Source organism: Cryptomeria japonica, chromosome 9, assembly GCF_030272615.1.
Source record: "Cryptomeria japonica chromosome 9, Sugi_1.0, whole genome shotgun sequence".
NCBI classification, from domain to species: domain Eukaryota; kingdom Viridiplantae; phylum Streptophyta; class Pinopsida; order Cupressales; family Cupressaceae; genus Cryptomeria; species Cryptomeria japonica.
Genome location: NC_081413.1, coordinates 273,380,296 through 273,407,488, shown reverse-complemented (window position 1 = coordinate 273,407,488; position 27,193 = coordinate 273,380,296). Strand labels below are relative to the sequence as shown.

Genomic DNA, 27,193 nt, shown 5'->3' with positions numbered 1-27,193 from the left:
TTTTTGCTGTTGCACTGGGCTAAAGGGAATAGGCTTCTTTAAGTCTTTTAAGCCTTTCAAATATTCATGACCACCTCAGGAAATATTTAGGACGTATGGCAACTCGAAAATCTTAAGAAATGTAACATACACCCCTTAATTTATTTTTTTTGAATTTTTTTTGGCCACTAGGGATATCACATTAACATCATAAGAAGTTTATCATTGACATAAATGCTGGTTGTGAAGATTAGATACATGGACTGCTGAAATAGGTTTTACCAAAGATAAACATGCACATTAAAGCTCCAAATTGATAAATAAGATTAAACAAACTGTTTATTTGAAAATTACCTTTGAGACTAAGCTTTGAATGACTCTTTCAAATCAGAAATACAATGCAAGAAGCTATAGCTGAGCTTCTTTTCTGCAACAGAAAATTAAAGAGCAGCCTTACACACTTTGGAACCTCTTCCCTTGCTTGCTAAGCACCCCCCAAGTATAGCCAACTAATAGGAAATGTTCCCAATTGATTAAACTCTTCAAGAAACCATGTAATAGTGATCACTCAGAACTGATTATGCACAGAAAACTCAAGGACAGTCAACACCCATAATGCTGGTGCAGGAACGATTCGCTCAAGGAAAAAGCAACAGCTTCAAAAACCTCTAAAAATGCTCCAAACACCTGCAACCTATGTCTACAGTCTAGGCACCACTTCCTTGAGAAAGACTCCTCCAAAATACCCTCAGTGCCTCCCAAAAGTGCTACGCCACTATTATCAACAAGTTGGGCCAGCCCAAAGGAACAATTCAATCTGGGAAAATCAAACCTGCAGCAATGTGACCCGAAACTTGTCTGAACCTGGTCGCCTTGGCTAGAAGAAACTAACCTAGGAAAGGTTTATATTTTGAAAACATTATCATAACTTTCCCTTTAAAAAAAAGAATTTGACCCTCCTTAGCCAGTCCAATGACCCAGTCCAAAATCCTTCAAAAATATATGCATACAAATTGGGAAACAAACACCAAAATTTAAAATCAAAACACCATGTAAATCCTCATTTTTGAAACCCCAAATGTCAAAAACTCCATGAAAACCAATATATTTCCTGAGTGAAAATACCAAACCAGCTAGGATGGATCTTTCACCAACAAAACTAGCAAGATTGAAGACGATTTTCATCCTCAACAACTCCTGCAAGAACTCCTATGTTCATCCCGACAACATCTCCTTACGCGTGCAAACTATGAATGAAAGGGTGAGAGCGAAAAAACTCGTATATAGAGATTGGAAGGGTAGGGCATTTTAAAATTCAAATATTTCATATTCCCTCAAAAAAGGCCCCTTAGCGCTTTTAAAAACAACTTAAGTCCCCATATCTCCTACGCATCCAACTTGGGGATATAACACTATATAATATTCAAGCACTAAAGTGAATACTTAAACGTCACTTTATTACTTTAGTGCAAATATTAAAATAATACCAAACACCTTACAAAAAGACTGCCAAAACACCAGAAACTGAAACCAATCATGTCCAGACATAATTGAAGTTGAACAATACTACCCGATGCCAAAAACAAGCACTTACCATAAATAGAAATCTTCTCCAAAAAAACAGTGGAGAACAACCCTAAAGGCTGAAAATTCTACAATGAGCATTGCCACCGAGACACCAACTGAACACCAACTTAGCTCCAAAAAACTGAAAACCGAGCTCTCCAAGAAATAAGAGTCCCCTAACCACCATTGAATAGCCTACAAGAGCCCAAGAATAGGCTAACGGGAAACAACATTTGACTAGGTCCAAGCAGAGGGCATTACAGTCCCTCCCCGATATTCCATGCTCCCGAGTAGCATCCTCCACTAGCAAGTTCTTTCACTTCACCAAATACTCCCTAATAGTCCTCTTCTACAGAGAACACTCCATGTAATCAATCACCGCCTTTGCAATCAACACCAATTTTCCTTCTTGATCCAAAGGAGGCAACTTTGAAGAGCGAATCTCATTATACCCAAGTGCCTTCTTGAGGCAAGATACGCAGAAGACATTGTGCACCTTGCCACTCTCAGGAAGCTCTAACTCATATGTGACCTCTCCAATCCTCTGGAGATCCTAAATGGCCCATATAACTAAAGCTTCAACTTCTCCAACCCACACTTCTTGAGAGTGGACTATTTGTAAGGCTACAAACCTAAGTAAAACATGTTCCCCATCTCAAATGCATGCTCAATACAGTGCTGGTCTGCATACAACTTCTGCTGATTTTGAGCATGTTGAATGTGGTCTCTCAAGGATCTTATGATATCCTAACTCTCCTGCAATAAGTCTTTTGCTTTAAGCACTCTAGTACAAACAAATAGAAAATCAATGAAGACAAGAGCCTCATTTTCATAAAATGCCATGAAGGGAAACATTTTGATGGTCATGTGAGCTAGAATTATAGCAGTACTCACCCAAATGCAATCATTTTGTCCATTCCTTTTGCTGTCCTAAAGCATAGTTACACAGGTACCCTTACTCCGATTTGTTAACAAATTAGGTTAGCCCATCTGTTTGTGGGCGGTAACTAATGCTAGGAGTCAATTTGGTTCTACTCATTTTAAACAACTCCTGCCAAAACAAAATCATGAACTTTTTGTCCTTGTCACTAACAATGTTTTTAGGCATTCCATGTAACCTAATTACCTCCCTAAAGAACAAATCTGGCACCTTTACTGCTGTCAACTCTACTAAAATAGCATTAAAATGGGAAATTTCGTCAATCGATCCACCACTGTATATATGCAATCCTTCCCTTGCACCTTGGGAAGCCCTATAATGAAATCCATCGAGATACTTTTCCATTTTTTATTGGAAATGGGCAGGAGCTGCAACAAACCAACAAGATTAATATGCTCAATTTTGTTTTGTTGGCATGTAGGACACTCCTGAACATACTTAATGACTTCACTCTTAAGCCCTTTCTAAGAAAATCTTTCATGAATCTGCCTGCATGTCTTATAAAAATCTAAGTGGGCAGCCATAGGAACATCATGAAATGTCTTTAAACCTTCAACTTGAGCATTGATTCAGGAAGCAACAAAATCTTCTCCTTATAAAATATAAGCATCCCTTACCTTATGCTTGTCATCATGCAAAGAGCCATCCAAAATACTATTGCCAAGGGTGTTATTGGCATAATCAACAAGGGTTTGATCCTTCAAATCTGCTGCAACCTCAGTTAATGAACACAAATGTGGCCTTCTTGACAATGGATTAACCACTCCATTCGTTTTCCCTTTGACATATTAAATGTCAAAATTGTAATCTTGAAGCTTGCTTACCCATTTCTGCTGCCTATCATTAAGATCATTTTCATTTAGGAAGTATTTGAGGCTATTATGATCTGTTTTAACAATAAACTTACCCCCCACAAGGTATTGCCTGAATTTAGCCAATGCATGCATAATGGCAAGCATCTCTTTGTCATAAATCAAATAACTTCTCTCTCCACCTTCTAACTTCCTACTTTCATATGCAATTGGGTGCTTATTTTGCATTAGAATAGCACCAATACCATCACCTAAAGCATCACATTCAAGCTCAGAAGGCTTGGAGAAGTCTAGAATAGTCAAAATGAGACTTGTGCTAATCAAGTTTGAAAATATCAAATGAATTTTGTGTTGATTCAGACCATGTAAAGGCCCCCTTCTTGGTCAAATCTGTGAGTGGGGCTGCCAACCATGAAAAAAAATTGGCAAACCTCCTGTAGAAACCACATAACCCAAAGAAACCCTTCAGCTGTGTAAGATTTTTGGGTGGGGGCCAATCAAGTATTGCTTTGATATTTTCTAGATCAACACTAACTACTCCCTAAGAGATGATTATATAACCAAGATACAACAACTCGGTCATCCCAAACTCACATTTAGACTCCTTAGCAAACAAGGATTCAGCCTCAAGAATGCCCAAAACTTCAAGACGCCTCATATGCTCCTCCCATGTCCTACTAAAAATCAAAATGTCATCAAAGAAGATGAAAACAAACTTAAGTAACTACCTATGAAAAACCCAAATCATGCAAGACTAGAAAGTGGTAGGGGCATTGGTCAAACCAGAAGGCATGACCAAAAACTCAAAGTGGCCATAGTGATATCTAAAGTTTGTCTTCTCAGTGTCCTCCTCTCTAACCTGAATCTAGTGATACCCTAATCTCAAGTCTATTTTGGAGATATAGACCGCTCCATGTAGCTCATCAATCCATGGGATAGATACTTGTTTTTTATTGTCTTCTTATTCAAGACCCTATAATCAATACACATGGACTCTTACTTGGTCTAATGTGTCCCATCTCCAATAAGTCCTTAATTGTCTTTTCAATCTCAACCTTATGTCACTTAGGATGCCTGTAAAGAGTGGTAATGACGTGTTTTGCAACTCTAACTCTATCACATGCTCAATGCCTCTATCAAGAGGCCCACCTAGAGGTATGCTACTAAAACCTTGCTTCGCATAGATAGCAAAGCTTGAATCTTTGGGTGATGGGAGGATCTATTCTCCTCCTTGTACTTTTAGATGAAGTTGTACCTCTAGAGTGTCTTGAATTCTTTGAAGGTGTTTGATCAAATTCCCTCCCTACTTGTTTATTTTTACATAACCCTGTCATGATGATTCTTTTTACTGTCCAACTGAAAACCAAATCCAATCACACCAAATGAATGCAATTATAACCCACAGGCTGGCAGGATTATGCTATGATACCACTAAAAGATGCCAACTACGGAATGTAGCAATTTGACTTAGTTTTCTAATTTTTAAAATTCTTTGGCCAGTGGAAAAGGAAATTGGTTTTGTTTGCTTGTTTTGTGGTTTTTTGCTTTTTTGTGTTTTTTCAAAGTATGATGCTTTGGAATTTAAATAATGCAATTGAAAGACAACAATACATAAACTAATGACTGAAATAAAATTTCAGATTGAGTGATTTTTGTAACAGCAATTATCAAAAGCCAATAAACAATGGAATTCACGAAAGACATGCCAAAATTGGCTTGCCAGAGGTCCAACGCCTTGCATGGAGGGCTACTTTATTAGCATAAATGAGTCCAGGCATTGCTACAGGAGCTACCAATGAGTCCTAACTGCTCCAATGAGTATATTTCCTCTAAAAAATAATTACCGAAAACAAATCTAACATAAATAGACCAAACTGTTGCTGTTTCCTCCAAACCCCCAAGAGACTTCACTGAAAATGGACAATTTTTCACATTGATTTGCTCCTATCTCTCTCCAGTGACTTCATAAGCCTAAAAGAATGATTCCAATCTTTATTCCTATTGCTGACAATGAGATTTGTACAAAAAATTCCAAGTAAAACCCTTCAATTTATTTTTATGAATTCCCAGGTAAGCTACGGATGTACGGCTAGGCTGGGAGAGGTATGGCTGGCCACAAACTGCAATAATTCACCAAAATTTGCCCTCTAACTGCTCAGATCTGATTCTCATGATTAGTTGCTGCTGTAAGTGTCAAAATTCCTCTCAATAATACCCTTGTTGGTCAGATATAAGCATTCTCAGCACTCCAAATTGACAAAATATGAAAGGGTTTTCGTCCTTTCTCTCAAAAATGGAGGTCTACGTCCCCAATTCCAATCCACACACCTGCAAAATACGTTGCAGACCTGTAAAATAGTTTTCTTCTCAAAGATCTTCAATCACATAATGCAAAAATGAGCTCCCAAATGCTCTTTTAACATTCCTCAAACCCTAATTCGAATTTGGGGTTAGGATTGGACTTTTGGCATCATTAAACATGTTAAAACGTTTACTTTTATTAAAAAGTGGTTTGACCCATTGAGGGTCTAATTCCTCATTAAAAGTGGCCATATATTTAAGTTATAACTTCTAGGAAAATGTGCCAAGGGGCCACTTTATTAATATAAAGTGATTGTATTATTTCACTTTATTAATATTTCCTAACTTATTCATAAAATGAAATCCGCGACTCAAATTTGAATTCCGTATGAAGCAGTGTGATCACTGATGTTGTCTGAGTCCTGCAGGCCAACTAACAGTTCCTCCTAAAAAGTAGGGACTTGCCCTAAAAAATAGGAACCTCTCTCCAAACACCTATAACTGCTCAGAAGGATCCTGCTTTGCTCCCTGGTCCCCTGGGTGGTCATCCAGTCAACTGCCAGTTCTCCCTAAAAAGTAGGAACTGTCGTCTGAAGGTCCAAAACGGCTCACAAAGCCTCTGCAAAGCTCCATGACCCTCAAAATGAGTCCCCTAACCATACCGTTGACCTACGGGAACTTGAATGGTAGGTCAACCCCTGCTCATCTCATGTCGCCTAGAAAAAGGGAGCATTACATATACGCTGACAATTTCAGACTTTGATTCTTGGCGACATATTAATTTATTTATCCTTTTTGAGCAACGGTAGATTCTTCGTTTGACTGTGAGTGAGGCGGCTTAATCTTGACAACAAATGTGTAATGTCAGCATTAAAAAGGGAATCATTTTGAATTCTGAAGAAATTGATAAACACCTCAGTCATTCCTTCCTTGTTTAGAGTTTATGGAGACAAGCATGTATGCTACATGTAAAGCTTTTCAAGATTATTTTTTTGTTGTTAATCGTTGTCTTCATTTTTTGTGTGGGATATATTTTGGTTGTCTTCTCAACTTGCTGTAGATAAGAAGTCAACAACTATTTCAACAGGTTGTGTGTAATTTTTGTATGGTGATTGAAGTGCTCAATGTATTATGAATAGTGTTAATAAGTTTCAATGCATTCGAGTTTGTGTGAAAACTGAAGTTGGTGCTTCGAGGAGAGTTGGTGCTCTGTGAGTTGGTGCTCACTTATGTAATCTGGGTTGGTGCCCATTTTGTGAATGAAAGCTATTGATGTGTCGTGGTTTTTTACCCGAAAAGGTTTTCCACATGAAATTTGGTGTTCTCCTTGTTGATGTTTGCTCTCTCAATTCTAATCTTTATTTATGTGGTTCCATGTGATAAAACGTTTAAAATATTGATTCACCCCCCCTATTTTTTGTGTGCTCTTCAATTGGTATCAAAGCAGGGTTCCTTCAGAAAAAGAGCTTAAACGCTTGGAGGTTGATCTTGATTGCACACATAGGTTCTCATTAAAATCATATTGATGAAGAAGGAGAAGTGGATTTTGAAGAAGAGCTGATAAGTGCTCTAAGTGAAATCAAAAGACTTAGAAAGAAAAATCAGAACTTGAAGTTGTTACTACAAGAAGGGAATGAGGCGAAAACCAAGACATTTCAAGCTCTTGGAAAAGCAGAAAAAATAATAGTTGATTTGAGGGTTTAAGTTGAAGAAGCAAAGAAAATAGAAGAAGAAATTAGAAATCAGCTTAAGCTCAAGGAAGAAAACTATGAAAGACTTGAAGCTGAAATTGGTTCACTTAGAAAGTTGGATAAATCTTTAACACAAATGAACCATGAGAAGATAAATCAGAAAAGTTTCATGTCCTTGGATAATGACATTGGCTCACAAAAATTGTCTACTAATAAAGGTGGAGTTGCTCTTGAAAAAGGTCAAAATTCTAAGTCTACAAAAGAAGAACAGCAGAAGACCAACGTTGATAGCACAAAGGATTCACCATCAAAAATCAGAAATGATGATTTCAAAAAGTCTCCTATCTCAAGACAAGCACTTATGATTGGGTTTAATAATTCTTATTTTTATGGTTATTGTTTCTCTGGCAATTATTTTGGACACAAGGCAATCAACTGTAGAGTGTTTGCAAGAACTGATTTCAGACTTATAAGAACTCTTTTGCTCCTTCGAGAAACTACAATGTTATATGTTATAAATGTGATAACTTTGGTCACACCGCAAAAGTTTGTAGAAGTGGTATGGCAAATTTCTCTAAGCAAAACAAGAAGGTTGAAAAAGAGGACAAAGCAAAGGAGATCGCTAAGGTTTGGAGGAAGAAGGAGAAAGAGGTTTTAGTGGAATCCCTGACTGTGCAAACAGCTTTTCATGCACAAAAAGACATATGGTATATAGATAGTGGCTGTTCTAGGCACATGACTGGAGACAAGAGCAAGTTTCTCACTCTCAAAAGGACTATTGGAGGTAAGGTAAGATTTGGTGGTGATACATCAGCAAAAATCAAAGGTAAAGGTACACTTGTTTTGGATGATGGTGAGACCAAAGTTGAGAATGTTTTATATGTAGAAGGTGAAGAGCGCACAGTTATACTAGGAAGGGGGTTGAATCAATATAACAATAAATTTTACCAATTTCACTTTTATTAATCATAATAGCATTATTTATTACCCTTCAACATTCATGCACATAGTAAGAACGCGATAGCAAAATGTTTTACGTGGAAACCCAAATGGGAGAAAACCATGGTAAATTAATGCTTTTATATAATTGTTCTTTTACAATATTTGTAGGCACCAACCCCTAAGTTTGTTTGTGAGCACCAACCCATTGGAAGCACCAACTCCCACAACTAATTTTGTGAGCATCAACCCACTGGAAGCACCAACTCCCAATTCTGATTTTGTAAGCACCAACCCACAGTAATTTCCTTCAATAAATCTGATCACTACTTGACTCTAAATCTGCAATCGTTTCTTTCAACAAGTCTGATATATTAGTGTCACTTACAGCCTTCTTATAACTGGGTACATGTATGTAAGATGTTAGTCTTCGAGGAGCATTTATATACAGCCACACACACTTGCACATATCTTCTTTCAAACCTGATAAGATGTCTTCATTTACAGCCTTTCAACAATTTGGTATAGAGATTAATTATTTTCAAAGAACCTATACACAGTCATACACACACACACACACACACACACACACACACACTTCATTCTCCACACCACACACTTCTTCATATTATTCTTGTTCTCGTCAACCAGGTGTATACTCTCAATTCATTTTTTTATTCACACACCTTCACTATACGTTTATATCATCTTCAAATGAGATGTCTCTATGAACAAATGTGTTCTTTCAAAATAACACTTAAATATATCATACCTTTTCATAACAATTGCTGTCTTCTTCACTAACACGTATACTTCATCTTCCATCTTTATGTATACCTCTATGTCTTTGCATAGAAAGACATATCATTTCAAGAGAAATACACATATTCACTAATCACACCTTTTGGACTTTATAAACTTTTTCTTCATTATATAGTAATCGTATTTTTTAATTGCTTCCGTTTTTGTCTTTCAATTCTCTTTTTTTCCTTTGACCAACATAAGTCTTTTTCTTGTGTTCTTTAACATTATCAAACATAGTTCTCCTTTATGAATAGTCACGTCTCCTCCTTCACAAGTTCGCTGCCTTTTATGTTTATAACTAACAAGAGTTTTGTCTTTTTATAGTCAAACTAATCGCTGTCTTAAGCATATTAATTGTTTCTTATTAAATGTTATCTAATACGCTCATTTCCTTTAATCACTATTTTGAACCAAGTGACATTATTTCTTTAGTCATCGTTGCCATAATAGGTGCTATGCATTCTTAAGGACGTCACTGCTCTTCAGGCTTGATTTATTGCTACCTTTATTTGTCTTTACTATAATAAGTCACTTACTTGTCCTTTAAACCGCTGCATACAAATACATGGATCACTGTATACAAATGCTATTTGATATTCTGGATCGCTGCATATATGGAAATAACTGTCTTTGTCATTATGTATTCGTTGTCTAAAACTCCTTGTAATTGCTTCATTGCTGCACATTATAATTCTGTCTTTAGAGATATTAGTATCATTATTTGCAATCATTATCTTGTTTGACATAATCGCTACAAAGTGTATTGCCAAGACATGAAGTTGGCTTTATCATGAATATGCACAGTCTTATTGATTGTGTCTTAACAAATCGATCAGCATCTCTTAATGTTTACTAACATTTTGATCATGTTCTAATACTGGATTCCGACCACTTGTAACATAGTCATGTGCATGTGATTTAAATCGAATTGCATTCAATCAAAAATATTAGAAAGTTGGCTGTCTCCATACTGATTATATTCCCTCGAGTCACTGCTCCATATATATCTCCATTGACTTCAAATGCCACCTCTTGATTGCTTTCTTGTCTTTGTGACTTGTTCCACAATTTAGTGGCCTTTGGCCTTAACAAGATATATATCACTTTTCCTTTGACATTGATGATACTTAATCTAACAATCTTTTCCATGCTTGTTTGACATTACTGACAAGAACAATTCCAATGGTCTCTATACCTTTGACATCAAATTCCTTCCACAATGGCTTTGACATCAATGACAACTTGTCTATGACATTGTCTTCTTACCTACTTGACATCAATGACAACTTGTCTATGACATTGTCTTCTTACCTACTTGACATCAATGACAACTATTCCAACAGAAGGTCTGAAACACAATCTATTGAGTGTGAGTCATTTGTGTGATCAAGGACACACTTTAGTTTTCAATTCAGATTGTTGTGAAATCACTAAAGCCAGTAAACATATTGCTGATGCAAGTAGGGCTGCTAACAATCTGTACATTCTTCATGATATCAGAAGTGAGAAGTTGGGAGTAATTCCACTCCATCTTTGAATTGTTGTTTTGACTCCAGAGAAGTTTTCATTGTCTCATTATTTCAGCCTATTATGCAAGTTGGTTTCAGTCATTGATGTCAAGGGGGACTAGAGAGTTAGGGGGAGCAGCATTTTTTATTTTTTTTTCAGAGCAATTTTGGTTTCAGTTTGTTTTCAGATGGAGTTGCCATCAATGACAAAAGGGGAGATTGTTGAATATTTTGTCATTGATGTCAAAGCTAGTTAGCAATTTTCTTAATTAGTAGCAATTATATTTTATCCATGCTATTGATTGGTGAAACAAATATCATTTGTTGGACATGGTGATATGGTATTATTCTTGGTGTATGACAGCTACAGGTGTCTATATACTTTGATAGTTCCAGACTTTTATTCTTGGCAACGCATTAAATTATTTATCCTTTTGAGCGATGGCAAATTCTTCATTTGACTGTGAGTGGGGCAGTTTATTCTTGACAATGGCTGTGTAACATCGGCATTAAAAAGGGAATCATTTTTAATTCTGAAGTAATTGATAAATACCTTAGTCGTTCCTTCCTTGTTTAGAGTTTATGGAGACAAGCATCTATGCTGCATGTTAACCTTTGCAAGATTATTTTTCTGTTGTTAATCGATATGTAGGACCATTTGAGGTTCTGGAAATCATCAACCCGGTCGCTTATAGTATTGCTCTACAACCAACTCTCACCCAATTGCATGACGTGTTTCATGTTTCTTATCTTAAAAGTACATAGCTGATTTCGCACATATGATCGATTGGAATTCCTTGCAGGTACAAGACCTAGGGGTGGTCATGATTGAGCCGATCAGGGTGCTCAAGGTACATAAACGTCGCTTATGTGACAGAGAAGTCACTCAATGCAAGGTCCAGTGGGATCAATACTTTGATGATAGTACCACCTGGGAGGACTACAATGAAATACACCAAAGATTCCCACATCTGTTTAATATTTATAACAGCTGAACTTATTTTTATTATGCTTGGATAAACAATGTTGAACTTCATGATTTCTTTTTATTTTATGATACTTAAAATCATCGAGGACAATGATTCACAAGGAGAAGGATATGTTGCATCCCACTTGTGCCCTAAATATTCTGATGCTGTTTTATACACTGATACTTGCTACTTAATACACATGTTAATGATTTACCAAATCATTATGACATATGAGTTAATTTGTATCCATGTATGCAAATGTTAACGTTATGCTAAGATTTTGGACTAACTACATGATTTTGACCTAGTGGATGCAGGAAGGTCGTCATCCTCCAAGAAGGGAGGGAAAGTATCATCAGGTCGGGAGGTAACAGAAGGACCTAATGCCATCTGGAACCCTAATCTGTAAGTTTAAAACTTGTTGAGATGAGTAGGGTTGGCACCATCAATTTTGTGTCAAACCAAGTAAACCCTATTGGTTAGTTTAAGTGATTCGGAATTGTTTTATCCTTGTCATAGGTTACGTTTTTCATTTTCAGTAAATTATTTATTTAAAACAATCGAACAAATAATTAAGACCTTTTATTTTTGTCTCTATATGTTTCTTACGACCAATGAATACCTTCATGAAGTCGTGTGTTTTTTATTATTAAAATATAATTTTACGTATATACATATACATGTGTGTGTGTGTGTGTTCCTAGTTAATAGGAAGCACACATATACATACCTATATAAATATATATACATATTTATATACTTATATAAATAAGTAAAGGTCTTCAATTTTTTCACATATAAACAATGCGCGTGGCCTTATAGACCTTGCCACGATTAAGTATCTGGAACCCTAATCTGTAAGTTTAAAACTTGTTGAGATGAGTAGGGTTGGTACCATCAATTCTGTGTCAAACCAAGTAAACCCTATCGGTCAGTTTAAGTGATTAGGAATTGTTTTATTCTTGTCATAGGTTACCTTTTTCCTTTTAAGTAAATTATTTATTTAAACCAATCGAACAAATAATTAAGACCTTTTATTTTTATCTCTATATGTTTCTTACGACCAACGAATACCTTCATGAAGTCGTGTGTTTTTTATTATTAAAATATAATTTTACGTATACATACATACATATATGTGTGTGTGTGTGTGTGTGTGTGTTCCTAGTTAATAGGAAGCACACATATACGTACCTATATAAATATATATACAAATTTATATACTTGTATATAAGTAAAGGCCTTCAATTTTTTCACACATAAACAATGCACGTGGCCTTATAGACCTTGCCACGATTAAGTGGGCTTGGTTCCACATTAAGTTCGTTTAATAGCATGACTTACAACTTGGAATAAGTTTATAATTGCAATATATTGGGAGCCATCAGCTCTTGGCCGATGAAGTGAGAAGAATTCATATTTCATTTTAATTATCCAAATATTATATCACTGCCTTCACACAAGGAAGAAGCGGAAGTTAGCGGCATGGTTAGAATTCGATGTAATGAACTCGAAATTACCTTGAAATGCAAGGGAAATGCATATAACTATTTAATTAAATGAAGATGAGAGAGGTCTTTGGAATCCATAAGCTATATACGGAGAATAGAGAGTAATTTTAAAGGACAGACTCTCTTTAAAAGACTATCGTTCAAAACATCTATTTCTTTAACCACAGTAGCTGGTGCTTCATTGGTTTCATACCAAGCGAAGCCTTGCATTAGGTGTTGCCTGCCAAGAAGGAAGCTAGGCGCGGCTCATCATTTCAAGGAGAAGAACTCTTGCATTACGTGCAGCTTGTAATTCTTCTAGGTCACGTACTTGTTTATTTGTTTTGTGTAAAGGAATTTAAATATCAGTCATTCCAATTAAGAAAAGAATGAGATGTATGTTTTTCTTCCTTAAATTTGATAAGCTATATATCTCTACTAGAAGAAAGCTGAATAAGAAGGATTGAATTAATGGAAAGATAAATGAATATAGCCTTACGGCATGAGCAGTATGTCCTTATTATTTTAGATAAACAAAGTTATGCATACCGAAAAATTATAAGAGTTTAAGAGTATGTATTTTTCACTATCTGTTAAGAACAATACCGTAGAAATTAAGAAGTGAACTTTTTTCCTTTCATTACAGCTGTTAAGAGGAAGCCTTAAACTGAGACACTACCATTGTTGCATAAAAACTTAGAAACCTGAAACAATGCTAGTGGATGCTATGGCTCTTGGTGTCAAAACTATTAACAGCGATGAAAGGATTAAATTGGTTTATAATTCAATATTAATGCCATATATTAGGGGCCAATTATTGGCTGCATTTCATGAGCAAACAGTAATGGGACTGCTGAAAAATGTGAATTATTACAACTGCTGCAATTTAAGACTGTTAAAATCTAATAAGGAATATGACACATAAAAATGAGGAATAGCAAATTCTGCATTACTATTAAACAAAGGATTTCTTTCTTGTACTCATGAGTGAGCAGGTTGCTAGCTCAAGGGGACACAACTATGAACTCGGTATTTATATAACCTAAGAAATTGTCAAATGGAAGGTTATTCCATAAGAGTAAACGTCACCACCAGTTTGTTTGACTAGCATGTGAAACTTGAATCTAAACATGAATGTCAGCCAGTGATCCTCTTTAGAGTCAATATGTAGTTGGCACAAGAGATAGGCATGATGGCTTGGAAACCTTCATAGGTTTAAGTCTAGCCGAGTAGGGTGATGAACAATGACTACATGCATTGGCGTGTTGCAACTCATAAATCCTTTGGCCAAGGTGATGCTTAAAACTGTAAGTGTCAGTCAGTTCTTTTGATCCAGCTATACAACCCAATCAAAGCTCATACTAGTTAGGAGTAGCCTATGGTGTGTGATCAACTAGGGATTGTGTAGGGTCAAAAACCAGTCTCAGATGGCATTAGAACCAACTTCTTAAACCTCCCTGCAAAGGGTCAGGCCTCTCGAGTTGGAAATGGCATGGAGGACTAGTAAGTCCGTGGTTGGGTAGAAAAGTGCCCTGATGATACTTTCCCTCACTTAACATTGTAAAGATCATCTAAAGTTCAGAATGGAAACCAGGAAACTGTAAACACTAAACCTCTCTTGGATATTTGCTTATGTTGTACTTTGTTATATCTATGAAATTAATCTTATGCAAATGTTTTACATCTTTTCTAGTTTATTTTCTTTCCTTTTGTTTCAAAAGAAAAAGTCAACTAGATTTTCATGCTTCTAAATTTCAGTTCAATATTTCATATAGTTGCATATATTTAGTTGCTAGATGATGCATGTTACATATGGCTTCAATGGCAAGGAGTGATTTCCCTATATCCAAGTTTTCTTGTTGAGGAGGGAATCTTAATTGTTGTTGGATTTGAATACTATGGTAAAAAACCTTGTGTACAATGATAGACCTCCAAACCACTTTCCTTATGAGGTTGCCAATTTGTTGAGAGCCATTTGTACAAATAAACTTAGCCAAAAATGGTTAAACCAACAAATCAAATTGACTTCTAAGATATAGCCTTCACCTTTTATAACTTCTTCCCTAAATGCCAGAACAAGGGATGACTAAGAATGATTTAAGGGTCTAATCATGTCCTTATACAACACCTATGATCTTTTGATGTTGCTAGCACCACCATTTTGGGATGTTGTCTCATAATATTGCACCACATCTATGAAAGATTTAGTAGCATTTTTGTTTGTGTTCTTCACAGCCCCTAGTTGGATAGAAACCGTTCACCCCATCCTTAACATAAGGTGTGAAGCTTTTAGGAAAAACAGAATCCAAGTTGCAAGGTGATCCCTAAACTTAGCACAATCAAAGGAAGCCACTATACTACCTTCCACCAAAGGGCCTAAAACAAAGGCAAGATCAAAAGTAGCTCGCCATGAACGAGAAGCAAAAGAAAAAATTTAGCCACATTAATCAATGCTAAGTACAGTAATGCATAAGAGTGGCAGGGTCCATCTCTATTGCTATTTGTGAATACATTGTTAGTTTTCAGTTTTTATTTTGACATTATTGTTTTGCACTTCAAAAAGGATACAATTTCCTTATATTTTACCAATCCTTATGGTTACGTGGCTCTTTTTTTGGGAACCCGTACCTTTTTTTCTTGACTACAACATTGGTAACATTGGCTTGTAGAGCACAATATTATAAAGTTCAAACATTCATTTCTTGATAGTTCATTGAATTAAAAGTATAATATTAATGCCCTAACAACAAAGGAAGCTTATGTGAAGCCTGTTGTAACTATTTTCACAAACTTGTTTTATCTTTATATGGCTTTTGATGCAAGGTATTAAAATCTCTAACAAGAACTAATATTTGTTACAAAACAAGTCATGGTTAACAATTTAATGCTAATTGAGTAATTCACCACAACATATATGCTTTAACTAGAAACAAAAAAAATTGTCTCCAAACAAATTCCTAGGAAAGGAGCGCAAAGTCAAAGCATCAACAATGGCTACAACCAAGCTCGCCCATATCAAATTTTCTCATAAAAGTGCATAACAAAGGCAAAAAAGAGGAATAAGTTGAACTCTGTATTCATGCCTACAAATTCAAGCGCTACAATTGGCTAGGAATACTTAGTATTTCTATGGACATGTCACCATGCATGAAGACATGTTTCCAATGAAGCTTGAAGCAATAATAACAAAAATCCATAGTCACTAGGAGACGAGGGTACTGGGAGATGCCAAAGAGTTTAGGATTTCTACGGACATGTCACTATGCATTAAGGCATGTTTCCAATGAAGGTTGAAGCAATAATAAAAAAAACAATAGTCACCAGGAGACAGGACTATTGGGAGACGCTAGAGATTGGTACCAATATTGATATGGCTAATTTTTAAAAATAGGAGACGGGTACTTGGAGATGCCCTTTTTTTTAATATAATTAAATAATTTCTAGAAAATATCATGACATAGAACTTTGAAAACAAGAACAGGTAAATCAGTCATACAAGAACAGTAAATAGTAAAGGCAATTTCTCTTTAGACCATTACAATGACTAGAAACCAGTCATACAACTATTTATGTCCCTTTCAAAAAATTTACACTGTCAATAGATCTGATCACTATAACTTTGCATGGATTTTTGTATCATCCAAAATATCAGCATGAAACATTATGCAGGCTTATTTTATTATTGGCCTTCCTTTTTTTCCTTTAATGCGTTTTGCCATAAGTTTTCTAGAGGGAGATGTCAATTTCTAGTCGGGAGACTTCAGAGACGGAGGGAGACAACGGCCAAAAGAAACTTGTCTGTCGGGAAATTTCTAGGGATGTCTCCAATACTGGAGACACGTCTCGGGGGTGGGAGACGCACCTTTGGGTTACCATGCAAAAATCATTGTAATATAACACTGAGCACAATGCTTGTAGAAGTACAATGCCATTGACTTATTTGACCTATGGCATGGTAGGTTGTTGATCAAGTAAAATATGTTGTCATGCAATATTATGCACTACTTAAGAGAGAGGAATATAGATATGTTTCTTCCATAGGCTATCTTATAATGTGACAATAATGAAATAGTTTATGGAAAAAGATAGATTTCACCAAGAAGGCTAGAACTTTTGATCATTATATGGGATGTATTTTAAATTAAAAAGAAAGGCACATGAAAGTGAGATAAGGTCAACCAAAGTGAACCATTGGCACGAGATTAACAATTAAAACAAGAAAGTAAGATACATGACTCTAAAACACAATTAATCATTTGAATTCAAACCTCAAAGCAATGCATTTTTCTCTTACTGCATGGACCAACCAACCAAGAATATCAAGCAAATTGTTCTTCAAATCTAGACTTGGAAAATTAAACTATTATTAGTATAACAATTAATAATAGATAATTTCATCTCTTGTTGCATGCATAAACATCTAATAAAACATAGGCCAGATACAAAGTTCAAATATACATTTCATCATACTCTATGGATTTGGGGGCCATTCAAATTTATCATTTTATAAAAACACTCACTCAAGAGAAAACAAGATAATCATATGAAAAGCATGGAATCATTTGATTAAACACACTTCCTCATAAGATTGTAAAGAATAAAATAAAGCATTAGTTTACTCAGCATACCATCTTCTCTCTGATTTCCAGTGCTATCCAATGGCGTTGGTTCCAATATGTTCATTGAATTTGCAATCAGCTCTGAGACACTAGTAATGTGCAACATTCTCATATTGCTTTCCTTGTCTTCAACACGAGGAACATAAAGCACCTTTGAATCTGCGTGTTACATGCTAAATTTTGAAAAGAAAAGAAAAGGAAATCAAGATGAATGGCTGAAAATGTAATTGCAAATATAATCACCATGTTCAATTTCTGTTTTGTTTTGATGCATATATGCAAACACTCTCTTTCTAAAATGTGGTACAATGAGATGAGAGGACAGCCAATCAAACCCTTAAAAACTATTCAAGATAAAATGCATGTGTTTGTTTATGTTTTGCATCCTAGATAGACAAATAGCCATATAACAAAACCACAAAGATACTATGAATATATGGTACAAGTAGCTTCCAAGCCAAGCCAATGCAATATTGTTTATATACACACCATAGAAAATTATACCAATATTCAACCCACAAGATTCATCATGAAGGCATCATCCCAATCAAATATTCGTCTATGAATGTACTACCGTACTAGATTTCAAATTGCAACAATCACTATCATTATATTGCAGGGCTTTTCATGCCCTAAGACTTCTAGCATGCAATACATGGTCTACCAAGACATGGATAACCCTGAAGCATATACTGATATCACTTCTAAATAATGAAATTCGTCGAGAAACTTAAGGAATAAAAAACCTTTTTTGGGGATGCCTATCTAAGAGATATGGAATCACTGGAATGAAATCATTTGTACCTAGTACTCAAAACGAAATGTTCTAGAATACAAGAAGGGGAATTTGTGTGAACTCATAGAATTGCCTATATGTAATGGCATCCTTGCACAATTAGATAATGATGAACCTGCTCTTTTCACATTTAGCCTGGAATCTCTTTTTTTTGCCTACTTTGACATTCTGTATGGTATCTAGAAACCTACCGAGTTAGCTAGAACATATGGTTGGAAAACATTTTTTAAGGTCTACATGCTTCTCCTGTTTTGTTATGGACAAAAACTATTTCTCATTGTCTTATATTTACAACTCTAGGCATTCATGAATGGATGAAGTTGTGAAATCATAACAATGGATTTCACAACTTCACCCAATATGTTTAATGGTTTTTGCTTCAATCGATTTCATTTTAACTTCAATGTTGCTTTTTTCTCCTTGTTTGTGCTTCCAAATGAAATAAATAGCATTTTGAAGTGTTGTGGATCCTTTTCAGTTTTTTTTCCTTACCCGAGTCTTGTAGTCAAGACTAAGCAAGTCATGCAAATCTAACCAGACTTGCTGGGACTTCGATCCAAGTCCCCTTGACCATCCTAAACAAGCTCGCCTCAAGACTCGATGAGTTTGTTAAGTACCCATTGAGTCCTACAACACCAATCAAAGATTCAAAAGTATAAGTTATATTCTTCTATATTTGTCTAAAACCCTCTTCAAGGCAAGAGAAACTTGAGAAGATACTCCATAGTTTTTGAAGAGTTCATGAGACTCTATTCTAGTTGTCATTTTTTTCTAATAGTTATTTCCAAAGAGTAAGATCTACACTCGACATACTCATGATCAAGTCTCAAGGGTAAGAGAAGATTTGATGTCACCAATTTCAAGATTATTTATTTCTCCATCTTTCCTTCAATTAAGATTAGCAAGGTCTTAGGGTTCGGAATTCCTTACTTATCCATCTTTCTATTGAGCTTTCATGGTGAGTGAGGTCCAAGGTTCCATGCTTAGACGTTTTTTGACTTAGCTTTTGGCATCATAAGAACCTTGAATTGTCATCTTCAAACACCAAGATCTAAAGATCATGACTTGGGTCAAATTTTCACCTACAAAAATCTTGCTGAAATTCATAAAATTATTTTTATGTTGACTGTCGTCAATTATAAAATTTGTGCTATGACATACAAGGTTATGGTGCGGATTATCGAACAAAATGCACTAGTGTAGGTTTGATGATTAAGATGCCTCCTTATAGGATGAAGGCAAGAAGGGCCATACAAAAAAGTATCTAAATGGAGAAAATGATAAAAAGCGATTTTGAAAGGTTGAAGGAGCAAGTTACTCTCCAAATACCAACAATGTTGATATCCACTAGGACCCAGGCAGGTAATCCTCCTTGAAGAACAATGTGACAAACATGATTATCTGTCACAACCTAATATTAAATCACCAAACAGTGTATATAGAAAGTAAGCTTGAGGATACTTGAACCAAAATCTCAACTTTGACAATGCATTAAGGAAGATATGAGATTTCCACAATCCATTATATTAAATTTGATAGCTTCTAGATTACAAAGTTTATAAAAGATTTTTCAATGAGGTTTCTTATCACTCAAAGATCTGGCCCATACTGTATTTAGTGTCATTTGTAGAAGAAACACAAAAATATTTACCTCTTTAAGGCAAATCATATCCATAGGCCAAGTCTCTACCAAGCAAACCCTACAAAAAAACTGTGAGAAACCTCTAGAAGCCGCATCATTCCACGAAATAAACTTCATGTGAAGAAGTCCTCCATAAAAAGATATGTTTGAATATCATCATCCCCTAATGCCACAAATTTGTTACTCGAGAGAGTATACTAGTTTGGGGATAAAATCACCAAGTGAGATAACGCAACATTTGTCCCCATTATTTCCCCTAGGCAACTTATTGTCTCCATAGACTACATAAGCATCTACAGGGCTAAGAAGTTGTCAATTTCCCAACACTCAAAACAAGGCCTAGAGATGACAAAACTTGAGTGGTTTGACTTTGTGTGGTTGAGGCAAACTAAGGAGACTCATTTTTTCAAACATGTTGATGTGTTTTACACCAATTTCACTCTACTTAGATATTTTTGGCACTACTGTAGGTGTCTTACCAATGACAGTTGTCCATCCCTCATCCTCAACAACTAACAATGGGGTTTCTAAAGCTATCTAAAGAGAGGATCGTAACGTAAGAAGACAATCTCTTATCTTGTGGTTTGGGGATGCACATTGAAAGAAAATATTAGGAAAATTGATATACGTCACATTTTATGAAAAGAAAAGGGATCCCACTTCAATCTCCAAAGACTTTCATATCAGTGGTAAGGTCCACTTCAACACAAACCTATATGTGGGGTCAAGTAGGGGTTGGGAGGAATCAAATCTGTTAATTTCTTGGCAAATAAAATACCCTATCAACTCAATAATCTGCTCTAGAAAGGCCCAAAAATAAATGGGTAAGCTTGGGAGCTCTATGCAAATGGAGACTTTATTAGATGCTTGCTCTATGTCATTAAATTCCAAGGTTTAGCAAGATAACAGCAAAAGGGTTTTGCACATAAACCAACTAGCATCACAAGGAATTTGTTGCATCTATTTTAATGAAAAAAAACCTTAGTGAGGTTTCTGTTGTGCACAGCCCACCATTCCCCATCTTTGACAGGGGCCCCCCTTGTCTTGTTTTCCCTGCTAGCGTGTGAGAGAGAAGAGCAAAATGTTTGGTATGCCAAAAGTAAGGCTGAGGCATGAGCATGTAAGGGACTAAATGAGTAAAGACAAGGTCTGATTTCTGCTTGCTCAACACCCCGCCCCCTGAATAGTCCTTAAAGCAAACACCTAAGAGCCTAACCTTAATCCAGCATTTGAAAAGAGTTCGGTTTTTTATCTACAAAAAGTTCGGCATTTTCCAAACAGTCCACTTGCTAACCCCCTTGTTTTTGCCGAACATTTTACCCAAGTTCACTAAATTTGAAGAGAACTTCAGTGTTTGCAGGACTGAAATGATAAGATCTCATTTCTTACTACCTCATTTCAGGCTAGGGCATCAAAAGGCCTCTCTTGAGCATGATCAAAGAGTGGCACCATTAAATCAGTGTGTTTGAGGAGAATGGGCTGAGAAAGTGAAAGGAGAGCAAGGCCAAGCAAAGTCCAGCCCTTTCTTGGGCAAAGTTCAGACTTTTGTAGGCCAAAAACGTAATTCCAAAGCACTTGTTTTTACCAAACAAAACACCAAAATCCATCAAACCTGAGCAAAGTTCGAAATGCTTTTTGATGTTTGTCTTGAAAACTCCATAGAAAATACCGAGGAAAGGTCCGAGGTTAAGGGTCTTATTTTCTCCAAAGGGCATGCAAAGGTGAACCTCAGCCTAGTCTCAAGCAAAGGCATCATAAACCAGGCCTCAACAAGATTGAATTCATCCCACTAGCCAACCATAGCTTATGACAATGTTTGAGAAAACATCAGGGTTTAAGACCAAAATCAGTCCAAAACAACTTGTTAGCACCCCTACCAAACCCGAGAGAAATGTCGAAATTCATCTAGCTTGAACGAAGTTCGATGTTTTTTTAAAGATCGTCAACTTGCTAGTACCCCTGAATATCCTGAACAAAACCCCGAAATTGCCAAAATTTGAATGAACTTCGGTAATAGCAGACCTTTAAGCTTGCTAACACCCTTGCTTTTACCATACCGAAGTTTTCAGGGGCATAAAGATTTCACTGTTTTTTTTTTTAACTTTTGGCTTGAAAAGGCCCTTAAGAATGCCGAACCTAGTGGTGGGTTTTGTGCATGTCTTTCAGGTTTATGTGTTTGTTTAGGGGGGTGAAAGTAAACATGGTTTCTAATGACCTTTATGGCCCCTCCTAAAGCTGAAGTTGAGGTCAATCAGCCCTTTCAATACCAAGGTGGAGTCCAAGCTTCCTCGTCTTGTGCTGACATTCAATGATGATGTTATTTCCCCTTCTAAGGCCAACGCCTTACCTCCAAAATTGCTTCCTAGGGTTGGGTTTTGTAGCCACAAAGGGCGAAGTTGAAGGCATCAAAGGCCTTTCTAGTGCAGCCAGGGACTAGTGCTTATTGGAAACTCAGAATTAGGAGAAATCTTCACTCCTGAAAGTGTTCATCCCAAGCCGATACAACTTCCTCAGGCCCAAAGACCTTCTCGGGCACAGTGGTGTTCACATCCTTCGGAGAATAAATGGTGTGAGGTGATGATTAATCCCTGACCTATGTGTTCATGCGGGATGGAGGATACAAAGAAGGAGACCATATGAAGTAAGCTCTACAGCACTACCATCCGAAGCACCGATTGAGCCGAAGGATTCCCAAGTAGAGCCAAGGGGAGAATTCCATGCCACAAACTTGAAGATGCCAGCAAGCAGACCCAAAGGCAAAGCAAGAAGGATTGGACAGGCAAGGACCATTACCACCATTAGCGTGGCAACAAGTTAAGGGCCAGAGCACAAGATTGAAAGCTGGTGCTTGCACAAAATGCTATAGGACTATCCAGAAACAGAAAATAAATAGATGGAAACAGCAAAAAGTGAATTTATTTGTAAAAATAACTGCTTTATTGTAAAATGACTACTTGTGGGCCCAGTTTAATATAATTCAAAAGGGGGACACAAGTCAGTTATTTCCCAGCTACCTGATTCACCTTTTTGTGACTCGAACGCATTGAAATCTTGTCTTCTAGTAAGATTAATTGAAAACAGTTGCAAGTAGCTGAAAGGGTAGTTGAGGTGGTTGAAGTCATTAACCAAAAAGTTGTCAGAGCTTCTAGAAGGCAGATCAAAGCCATTGGATGAATCCAATCCTGTCTATTGATCTAGAATGTAAAATCTATAAAAGGCCAATGCCTCTCTCATTGTAAAGGGGTTAGAATTTTACAATTAGAACGATTAGATTTTAGAAGCTAGCAAATAGAATTAGCAGTAGTTAGAAGTAGAATAGAATAGGACTGCTGGACAGAAATTGTTGTAATGGCAGTCAGAATAAATGAATGAAGCATTGAAGCATGGTGTTTTGTCATTTCCTTGATTTGTTTGTATGGTTTCTCTCCATTTAGCTAATTAGAGTTCAGTGATCTTAATGGTGAAGTGTGAGGGTATTTGATTTGATTTCAGGTTCATACCATTGGAGACTTGCTGATTGTAGGTCTCCATGCATGGTTAGTATGAACCCATTGTTGCTTATAGTTCAACTGTGAATGGTTCAGATTGCACTAGAAATGGATATCTAAATGAGTATTCATAGTCTGAAAATCTTTTGTTTCCCTTGGAGATTGCACTATTCCTGTGGAATTGTGAGTATATCTCTGCCTAAGTAGGAACTAGTTTATGTGAAATCTGTCTACCCACAGCACCAACTGTTACTATCATTGTCCTTAGGATTCCTAAACCCTAATCCTTTTGTTATTTATTTTCCCCGGTTTGAGAATCAAAGCATCACCAGATGCAGGCCAGCTTGTAAGATGCATAAGTCCCCTCATGTTTACAAGCAATACACATCAACCGCTGAATTATCCTGAGCAGTCAAGACCTGACAATTAGAACCTTGAGGTTATCCCCTTTGATATCCGAACAGAATTAGGGATTTCCTTATTCAAGAGAGAAAAGGATATTCTCTGCATTCTATTTTGTGTTGACCGAAAGCAGCAATGCATTTTTCACCTATCAACAGTTTCCAATACCTTGTGGCTTGATGCCATAGGGTCCCCAAACATACTTCACCCAAGTGGTGATAGATTGCTCAAAGAGGATATGGCCCACCCATAAAGCTATGTTGTAATTCTCATGTCACTGACAAACAAAATCAACAATATCGATAAACTAACATCTACTTGGTAAAAAGAGCTTCCACGGCCAATAACTCATCATAAACTTTCATGACAATTTTCCTTGCTCACTTGGGTGACATTCTCTCTTATCAACAAGATTTGCAAAAAGGCACACAAGAGCCATATTTAAAGACAATCCATCCTAAGGGTGGGATTAAAACTGAAATTAATGCGGGAAACCTGCAAAGGTCTAGCAAAAGTGATATGCAATGACCAGAAGGCCAGCCTGGAAACCCTAAGTTATACATGAGCTAAACTCTCAACTTGCTTTTGCATGATCTGAATCTCTAAAAAACTTCAAGGAAAATTTAATAGGATAAATTATAAATTTAAAAACAAAATTCTCATTCCATAACAAATCCATGATCTGTGAAGCTTATTCATGAAACTTCGATTCAAATAAAAACTCAAAAAGCTTAAGAGTAATGGTAATAGGTATCCTTGGCACTTAGCAAAAACCTCAGCAATAACTACATAACTCTACACGTTTGTGGAAGGCACGCTCAAATTCAAGAGGACTTGATCTATAAGGAAGAGATATAACTAAAGCATCTATATGATTTAATATTTTGTATTCCTCGTAACTAGTAAGGCAGTAGATTGTCGTTCTAGATTCCAAGTTGTCATTCTCAAAAGTTTAAGGATACTGATCTTGTTAACTAGTTTTAAATCCAAAATCCATCGCAATAAGATGGCTCATTACTCTAGCATAAATGTCGCATGGTATAGTGAGTATGGAGTACAGTCAAGCATGACCATATTTCTAAGAAAATTCATAATTCTAGCATATGTGATTCAGACCAGAGATTATGGTTTACTTTGGAGCATGACCCATATTTACAATAAGCTATGCTAGTATGCATCCCAGCACAACACGTGTTTACATATCTTAAGTAATAAAGCACTAAAGCAGCGGAGGAGGAATTAGAGAGGCGAACCGTGTCTCCAACGATTGAATTAGCGAGACCAAGCCCCCCGGCAACGATTGCTGGTGGAGAACCGGAGGAATCCACCAACAATTCCAGCAGAGTATTAGCAAGCGTTTCTGCTACTACGTCTGATGGGCCGAATTCCCAGTTGGGGGTCAAAAACAATCTAGAATTATTCAAAGCGCTGGAGAAGCGCTGGAAAGAAATCTACGGAGATCAAACTCCGCAATAGCCCAGGCTCAACCCACACTGCATAGGTAGTTCAGACTATCAAAGGATTAAAATATTAACAAGGTAGCCACTTACTGATTCTATTCAATAAATCCTAGAAGGCCATCATGTTTAAATTACAAATAGTTATTTTTATAAAAAAATTAACTAAATTAAATATAAAACACAGGCAAGGCATTCAGGGAAATACCAGATTCAGGTTTCTGTAAAATACTTGATATTATTTTGGAAGTGTCCACTTCTCTTAGACCTTCACAACTTATGTAAGCACATAACCTACTGCTGGATTTGAACCATGGAGCTTCCCAAACAAGCTCCTGAACAGCTTCATCTAATCAAGAGAAAAAAGCACAACCACAGATTATATACCCACTTATAAATATGTAGGCATCAAAAGCGAATACTAGATACAAAAAAATTTGGTTTAGTGCAAATCTGGAGCGCATGTCAGATCCAAGAAAACGGAATTTGAAAGGAATATAAATGAAAAAAGCCACTTTTATTATTCTTCATTGTTGGGGCCATAACAATGTTTAAAGAGAAAAAATGAATCACCTTGTTGTCTCCTCTGAATGGGATCAAGAGCCTTGAGATCCCTGCGGACCCTCGACCGTAGTGCACGCTTTTGCTCTAAAATAGCATCTGAAGCAGCACCTGCTGTTGTTTGCGCAGCCATTGTTCTTCTTCTCTGTGAGAAAGACAGTGAATTTCTCGCGAGGGTTCTCAGAGTGTGACCAGCAAATGGAGGGAGTATATTATAAAGCATTGTATTTTGATGTCTTGTTGTGTAAGAAATTGGTGCTGTCATTATAATTTCGAACTTCGCACCTTGTTTGCATTCTTTACGTTATTTCTGTGTCTCAGAATTTTTTTCAGTGTGATTTCAAATTGCATTATAATTTGTATGTTGCCTGGTTCTTTGATTTGGTGATTATTATTTGGTTTTTTAGAATACTTAATCGTTTTATTCATAATTAAACCATTATAAAAGTTTAAATGCTTAGATAAATTTTGATTTGTAATATTAAATTCACGTTTTATTATTATTATTTGATAATTTAGTATATTAAATATCCTTTTTCTTATAATTGATAAATAGTTTGGCTTTTTTATTATTATTATTTTATTTTATTTTTTCGGTTAATTATATTAATAATACTAAAAATTACATAAAAAAGTGAAAGTGTTTACAAAATTTACAAAGTTTATACAATTATCATCCACATGTCGTGTGGGTAATGTATTAACCAAACAAAAGCAGCAGCCTTCGACAAAATAAAATCAATGTAAGCTCCATCCATAGTGCCATCAACTCGAGCTCCAATATCCTTAGTGGGAACTATCAAAAGTGATATTGAGAAAAGATAAGCAAACAAAAAGTTAGCATAAATTGCTCGAAAGCTTCAATACATTTCGCATATTGGGATTGTTCTCCCCAATTACTTTGTTCTTTGGCTTATCCACTTCCACATTGGCCTAAGGTACATGAACTGGAAGTGTCAAAGAAGGTTGAGGGATTTGAAGCACTGGATTTGTCTAATGGAGAACTAACACTTGTGTTGGTGTGTGGTTTGTGTATGAGGAGGTGATGCAGGGCATAGAAGGCCTCAGAGAAATAGGTTGTCACTAGAGGAGTCAGGATGTTTGCATATAGAGCCAATTTATTTTCAAATATCTTGCAGTTGTTGGAGTCTAGGCTACTTTTAATGTCATCATACATTTTAACAAAAATGGGTTTCTTTTTCAGATACCTACTACGAAACAAACCCC

The 27,193-nt window shown here is 36.2% G+C and overlaps 1 protein-coding gene across 2 annotated transcripts in view; it reads right to left on the bottom strand.

The window, feature by feature from the left end:
* LOC131033016 (5-formyltetrahydrofolate cyclo-ligase, mitochondrial) overlaps nucleotides 1-26,316 on the bottom strand; it is a 41,587-nt gene extending 15,271 nt beyond the window's left edge. The window contains exons 1-3 of one of the 2 annotated variants that reach the window (XM_057964120.2): nucleotides 25,979-26,312; nucleotides 25,614-25,754; nucleotides 17,630-17,779 (exon numbers count right to left, since the gene is read on the bottom strand). In XM_057964120.2, the coding sequence (XP_057820103.2) occupies nucleotides 17,630-17,779; nucleotides 25,614-25,754; nucleotides 25,979-26,231 (544 nt within the window). In that variant the 5' untranslated portion in view covers nucleotides 26,232-26,312. Of the gene's footprint in view, nucleotides 1-17,629; nucleotides 17,780-25,613; nucleotides 25,755-25,978 lie in introns of both variants that reach the window. The other variant, XM_057964121.2, reaches the window with a different exon arrangement.
* Nucleotides 26,317-27,193: the final 877 nt, after the last annotated feature.